This window comes from Thamnophis elegans, chromosome 13 (genome assembly GCF_009769535.1).
Source record: "Thamnophis elegans isolate rThaEle1 chromosome 13, rThaEle1.pri, whole genome shotgun sequence".
Classification (NCBI taxonomy): Eukaryota; Metazoa; Chordata; class Lepidosauria; order Squamata; family Colubridae; genus Thamnophis; species Thamnophis elegans.
Genome location: NC_045553.1, coordinates 16,133,597 through 16,140,694, shown reverse-complemented (window position 1 = coordinate 16,140,694; position 7,098 = coordinate 16,133,597). Strand labels below are relative to the sequence as shown.

The window sequence follows — 7,098 nt, the reverse complement described above, 5'->3', positions numbered from 1 at the left end:
AAGAAATCGAGTGATGGAAGGAAACTCAGTTACCAGCTGGTACTTCAATGCCAGCTCAACCCAGGAGTGGGGAAACCTAGGAAGAGACTTTGACCTGGAGAACAAGCTCTCAAAGGGGCTGAAAAATCCACACTTACGACCATTGCAGCATCCCCGTGGTCGCAGGATCAAATTTTGGGTGCTCAAATTTTGGGGCCAAATAGAAGGAGGTCGGGCACCACCAATGGCAACTGACATGCATTTGTGACCGTTGTTGTGTCCCAGAGGTTTATGTGATCCCCCTTTGTGACAAGTAAAGTCAATGGGGAAGCCAGACCCACTTAAAAACCAGGTTACTGAGTTATCTACTGCAGTGCTTCACTTAACGATGGAGGTCATAAAATGGGGCAAAACTCACTTAACAACTGTCTCGCACAGCAATAAAAATTTTGGGCTCAATTGTGGTCATAAATCGAGGAATAACTGTGTTTACTCCAGGCTGCCACAAAAGACCCCTGCCTGAAATGTGCACAGAGCTGGCCCAACTGAGGGAGGTCTCATACTTGCCTAGCCTGGCAGTGGGAAGGAGGAGGAGAGGACCACCTCAGGAGCAGGGCCAGACACACAACGGTGAGTGGGTCAAAAAATATTGGCCACAATTGGTCCCTCGTTTTTAGATGCATCATCTTGCACACCCTGAAAAGACGAGCACTGGCATGGGGCCAAATGGAACAAGTCGGGTACCACCAGGGCCTCCTGCAATTTTTGAACTCTTTGGTTGCTAGTTAGCTTCCCTTGCAAGGCTCTTGCGGAGACTTAATTCCAGCAGAATTATTGAAGAGGATGGTGGATCATGGGAATTGATGGGTGATGTAATTGCTGGGAGATGTAATCTTCCCAGGTGCCATGTGGTGAGATGGGTAGAGGGTTAATCCTACCTTTGTTGGATCTTGAGTGAGGGCATTTGCCTACGAATAGATCTAGCTATCTCTTTATCGTTTAAGTGCGGACATCTGCTGTGGGCTCTTGAGGAGGGTGGGGGCTCTTCAGAGTGAGTCTGTTTCCTGCCTAAAAACATGTTTCTCTGTTTCTCATCCAGATAAAGATAATATTCTGCCTTTTTAATATTTCCTAGAATATTTCATTTTTCTAGGAGAGGGGTGGGTGCTACTTCCTACAGGTGTGTTCCAGCAGAGGCTTTCCTGGGGGGGCTTTGATTCAGATTCCTGTCCTGAACCAGGGGTTAGACCTGAAGGCAAAGGCTTCTTCTGATCCCTGATTCTAGGCTTTAAATGTCCATCACAAAACCAAAGACAACAAGGAAACCGATTTTTTTCCCACTGAGCTTTTTTCTGTCCCCCGAAGGCCAGATGGTGCTCTCCAGCCTCCCTCTTCAGATGCTGCTGTACTTCAACGCCTTCTTCCTCCCCTTCTGGTGTCTGTCCGAGGCAATTATGCTGGAGCTAAAGGTAAAGGGCTCTCGGGGCAGCTGCTGAAGGTAACTCTCTTCCCCTGCTTGGGAAGGTTGGAATATATGACCTACAAGGTCCCTTTCAACTCTGATAATCCGTTAAAGGGTGGAAGGGAAGTTTTCCAGTCCATGGCATGACTGGAGCTTGTAAATAGGGCTTATAGTTGGAGGAATCCTGGAACTGGAGCAGGACAAGGGACAGCGTCTCCTCAAACGATTGTGCATTACTCCATTTAATTGCAACCTGTGGTCTTTAACATGGAGAATAAAAGAAGAGACCATGGAGGTCCTAATCCAGGAGTGTCAAACTCGTAGCCCATGGGACGGATGCATCGTGTGTTGGCCACACCAACCCCTGGTTTAGTGAAAGGGAAAAAGTGATACGTCACATGACGACGATGTGACAACGCAAGTTTGGCACCTCTGCCCTAGTCCAGCCCCCAGCTCAAGCAGGAGATCGTACACCATTTCTGACTGATGGCAGTCCAGTCTCTTCTTGAAAGCTTCCAGTGATGAAGCTCTCACAACTTCCAAAGGCAACTTCTGTTCCATGAGTTGATTGTTCTCACTGTCAGGAATTTCCTCCTTAATTCTACGTTGGGTTTCTCCTTGATGAGTTTCCATCCGTTGCTTCTTGTCCTGCCTTCAGGTGCTTTGGGGAATAGGTTGACACCCCTCTTCTTTGGGGCAGCCCCTCAAATATTGGAACACTGCTATAATGTCATCCCTAGTCTTTCTCTTTGTTAGACTAGGGTTACCTAGTTCCCTCCATTGATCTTCATATGGCCAGGGGTAGGTTCCAGCAGGCAGTACTGCCAGTTCATTCATGTGCATGCCACATGCATACATGTGCTGCGTGCACCTACTTGATGTGCACTGTGCATGTACAGAACTGAAAAACAAGAGGACCACTTCCAGCGACCCAGGCTGCCAAACCACTACCGGTTTGGCTGAACCGGTCCGAATCGGTAGGAACCCACCACTGCATATGGTTTAGCCTCCAGCCCTTAATCATCATTGAACTGAATCATGAACCACGAGCCCCACCATGGCACCATACAGAAAGTTTTGGGTCCCTCAAAAGTCTTGTGTTCTCACTACACTTTTATCTGGGTCAGGAGAAGAGTCTTTGTCTCATATGAGCAGGCAAAGTCCGCAGGAGGCTTACCTTCAATTCTCCCTATATCCTGCAAGAGAGGGTTAATAGAGGGCTCAGATTAGATTAACAGAGTTGGAAGGGACCTTGTAGGTCATCTAGTCCAGTGGTCCCCAACCTTTTTATCGCCGCGGACCAGTCAGCCTTTGATAATTTTACCGTGGCCCGCTGAGCGCGCGCAGGGGTAGGGGGGCGAAAATGGGGGAATACAAACATACTTTTTAAATCCACCTTCCCAATTCAACACCTGAATCATATCCCACCTTCCATTTTGTATGTAGATTTTAAGGAATAAACAGCTGAATTAATCAAGGTCAAAGATAAAAAGAGCAAGGGCAAAATTAAATAAGCCAGAGGATAGCAATGTAAAAAGAATACAGTATTAAGCCCATTCACTCTATCTAAGCCCCCCCACCTCACAAGGTTGTCGTGGGGGAAATAGGGGGTGGGAGTATTAGGTAGCTTCACTACCATATATAAAAGGAGATACTATCTTAAATAACAAAGTGGGCCCCCACCTCCAAAATATACTAAAAGAAAAAAGATTCCATGTGCTCAACTAATTTTTTTTAAAATCATCACTATATTATGGACTACAGACATATATATATATATATATATATATATATATATATATATATATATATATATATATATATATATATATATATGTTATATTTATGCTGATAAATAAATAAAGGGAGACTAGTATAGATCTATTTCAAGTATCTATTTAAGTATATATATATATACTTAAAGTCACAACCCCTGGTATGCCCAAGTATGGGAGGAAGGTCACACTTCCACTCTCTGTCATTAGGCTCGTCACAAGAGACCATCCAGACAGAAACCCAATATTTTTTACTGTTGCCTTTTTGTTACATTTTGTTATATTTATGCTGATAAATAAATAAAGGGAGACTAGTATAGATCTATTTCAAGCTATTTAGCTCTCATCAGCTAGCCATACCCAAGTTTTTGGGAATCGAACCTGTGCTCCATTGCCTCCCAGGCAGGGAGTTAACCATTTGAGCTACAGAGCTACAGATATATATATATATATATATATATACATACATATATATATACATATATATATATATATATACACACATATATATATATATATATATATACATACATACATGCATATATACATACCGTACGTATGTACGTACGTATATATATAATGTCCAAATAACAGGAAAAGCGCTTCAAGGACCAAAGTATATTCCTTTTTTGCAGCCTTAAGAGAACTCTCGTTTTTTGAGGCTCAGAACCAGGCATTCTCGTGGGCTGCAAAAAGGAAACGCGACCCGGGAGCGCAGCCTCCAAGAGTCCATATCGCCAATAACTACGCGTGGGGGGAAAGGAAATGTGTTTTGTGAGGAAGAGAAAGAGCGCGCTTCACCGATGCCCGTTGGCGAAATTTTGGAAGAGAGGCAAGAGACTTCAGGCACCGAGCCCCCACCCCTGGCTGCGGCAACTGGAGCGGGCGGGAGGCAGGGAAGGGGTGGGCAAGACCGCCGCTTTTCCACCGTGCGCTGCAATAGCGGCAGCGGCGGCCTGAATCTGGCGACTGCCCCTCACCACCTCAGGCGGCGCTCATACCCTCCCCTTTCCTGCGCTACCGTTAGACTCCTCTCAGCCCCCCACCCACGCCCGCGGAGGGCGCACGCGCGCCAAAATCGCGCACCCCCCATCTCCCCTCAAAAGACCCCCCCCCGCCCTCGGCTGCCCGACGTTCTCTCTCTCTCTCTCTCTCTCTACCTCTCCCGCCGTTCCTTCTCACAAGCCAAGGCCGGGCGGGGAAGCGAGAAAAAGAAGAGAGCGGCCTCCAAGGGCTCCGCTTCCAGCGCATGGTCCGCCCCCTCCTCGCCTCGCTTCCAGGCGAGCCGACTGAGGCGAGAAAGGAGAAAGAGGCGGAGGCGTTCACTGAGGGGACGGCTGACTCGGGGAGGGGGCGGAGGTGGTATAGTAGCGGGGGATTCTTCCTCCTCGCCTCACTTGCTCCTGTGCTTCCGCGCAGCTCCCCCCCTCCGGCGACGGCGCTGCATGAGTGAAGTCGGCCGTTGCATGGCCCCCGGCCGCTGCAGCGATCATGGCCCCCGGCCGCTGCGCGGCCCAGTGCCAGGTACTCCACGGCCCAGCACCGGTCCGCGGACCGGGGGTTGGGGACCACTGATCTAGTCCAACCCCCCACTCAAGCAGGAGACCCTACACCGTTTCTGACCGATGGCAGTCCAGTCTCTTCTTGAAAACCTCCGGTGATAAAGTTCCCACAACTTCCAAAGGCAACTTCTGTTCCATGGGTCGATTGTTTTCCCTGTCAGAAAATTTCTCATTTCTAGGTTGAATCTCACTTTGTTCGCTTTCCATCCATTATTCCTTGTCTGGCCTTCAGGTGCTTTGGAAAATAGCTTGACCTCCCTCCTCTTATTAGATTCAGAGGAAACCAGATCTGCATGCAGCTAGTTTATTTTCTTCAGAATGTAAAGATAAAATATTTTTGGCCAGTGCAAAAAGGATGGCTGCTTGCAATATAATAAGGGAAGTTTCATTATTATGGTACCAGAAAGGAGGGAAGCACCAGCTGGCTGAATCCTGTCTGTTATGAGAATGCAGCCAGTGAATCTATCCTGGCTTGCTGTTGAATTGCGGCCAGACAACCCTGGAGCTCTAAAGAGGCAGCTTTCCAGCCTCCCTGCGAGTGCAGGCATTGGAGCTGGGCTGCACCGTGTGTGGGGCTGCTTCCCTTTTCTGCAGGGAGGACCTCCTTCCCAGTAACATCTCAAGCTGGGCTTTCCATGCTTCCCTTGGGCTGGAGAAGGCTCTGGAGAAGGGCAGGAGTAGCGTAGCAGGAGGGGCCCATTGGAAAATACCCCCATCTCTTTTTATGCCCCCACAGTTTAGCTTGCTACCCCTTTACTACCAATGCTTGCTGGTTGCTGCGTACCTGACAATTGTCGGAGTGGAAGCCGCTCGTCTCTTCCTTGGATATGTTGGGAATTTGCAAGAAAAGGTAAGGAATGACAGGGGATACTATGCTTAGCTTTCTTTCTATAAATAGAGCTCTGCTCTATCTATTCAGTTGTGGATATATTTAGACATTATTGCAAAATACCTTCCACTGAAATCAAAGAGCCTGGGGTCCCTGCAGCTGCAGCCCTGAAAGAGAAGTTGTTGCAGGCCTCTCATAGGGGGCGGAGTTTCAATTGTCCGGGCAAGGCTGCCCTCTGACCTTTTCAGACCCCCCCCCCCATGGATACACCTGAGCAGGTGTCAAATGCCTGGCGAGTTTTCAAAACATTAAATTAATCTTAAACACAGAAGCAGAGAAGAACATTAAGGAGCAGATTTGGTTTCAAGGGTGCCAGAGGCTTCTGAGATATAGTTGAAATTCAGGATGAATTTCAGGGGCCAGTTGTCAGGGTTCCAAATAATACACCCATGGAGAACAAAACTCCCGAGGCAGGTAGATTCCTCAAAGAATAGTTTTATTTGGATATATCATATTGGCACAGTTCTGGGGAAAACCGACTCTGAAGGTTCTCACGGTTTTCACCTAATTAAAAGTCCCCCCCTAAAATTCACATGGTCTAATCAAGGTGTCGCCTGGTTGCCTGATGACATCACTCCTCCTCTCTCTGACCAGGTGTGAGAATGTCCTTGGTTTCCAAGAGAAGATATTTTGTTTTGGCTACAAAACCCTGGCTATCTCTATTCCCCCTTCCCTATCTCTCAGCAATAGTGTGGCAGCACTGAAGCTCCAAGATGGATCCGGTCAGAGGAGCTTCAGGGTTGTCACCAGGTTATTTTCTTGAAAGGTGACACCCCTGTTCCCCATTGGCTCCCATAGGTTCCAGAGTTGGCTGGATTCCTCCTCCTGTCCTTCATCATTGAGATGCCCATCTTGCTGTTCATCTTGATGGACCATCAGGTGATCCGTATGCCTCTGGAAATGGCGGTGCATGGTGTCCTCCTCTGCTTCCTCATCTCGGAGATCGTGGCCGCTTCCTTTGCCCTCAAAGACATGGCCAAGCACCTGGCCAGGCAGTTCTACCTGGTGCAGTTTGAAGGGCGTCCGGGCAGGGTTAGGCACCAGGAGTTCTGTGGGGGGAACCAGCAGCTCTGAACATGCCCCAGTTTCAGTGTAGGGGCACTAAGCACCCACTCCCTGCAAGAAAGAGAAGTCCCTGAAGAAATTAAAAGTGACGGACTTCCTGGGTGGAGCCTGCTGATGGTGGCAGCTTAAAATCAGCTGCCTCCGAATTCCTGGCTACGTACCTGTTTAGATGATCATCCATCTGACGTCTTAACAGGTTTTCTTATCCTTCAGGCAAGAAGGGAAGAAGAAATAGTTTTGCTGGCAAATGCTCTTCGATTTTTGCAGCTTTTGTGCCTGCAGAGAGAGGGGGGCTAGCCCAAAGCAGAACGGCGTCCGTGCTGGGAACCAAACTGTCTTGTGCGGTACAAAGTAGGTCTCCCCCAC

The 7,098-nt window shown here is 48.2% G+C and overlaps 1 protein-coding gene across 1 annotated transcript; it reads left to right on the top strand.

Annotated features, from left to right (window-relative positions):
• Nucleotides 1-1,271: 1,271 nt before the first annotated feature.
• On the top strand, nucleotides 1,272-6,741 carry LOC116516815 (transmembrane protein 17A-like). Its single transcript, XM_032229442.1, has 3 exons — nucleotides 1,272-1,448; nucleotides 5,515-5,628; nucleotides 6,466-6,741. The coding sequence occupies exons 1-3, from the start codon at nucleotides 1,272-1,274 to the stop codon at nucleotides 6,739-6,741; spliced, it is 567 nt and encodes a 188-aa protein (XP_032085333.1).
• The last annotated feature ends 357 nt before the right edge of the window (nucleotides 6,742-7,098 follow it).

Bases quoted from the DNA above. Each gene is read 5' to 3' on its own strand.
- LOC116516815 (XM_032229442.1), top strand. From the start codon at position 1,272: ATGTCCATCACAAAACCAAAGACAACAAGGAAACCGATTTTTTTCCCA. The intron at 1,449-5,514 runs GTAAAGGGCTCT...ATGCCCCCACAG, and splicing joins CAATTATGCTGGAGCTAAAG to TTTAGCTTGCTACCCCTTTA. The intron at 5,629-6,465 runs GTAAGGAATGAC...TGGCTCCCATAG, and splicing joins TTGGGAATTTGCAAGAAAAG to GTTCCAGAGTTGGCTGGATT.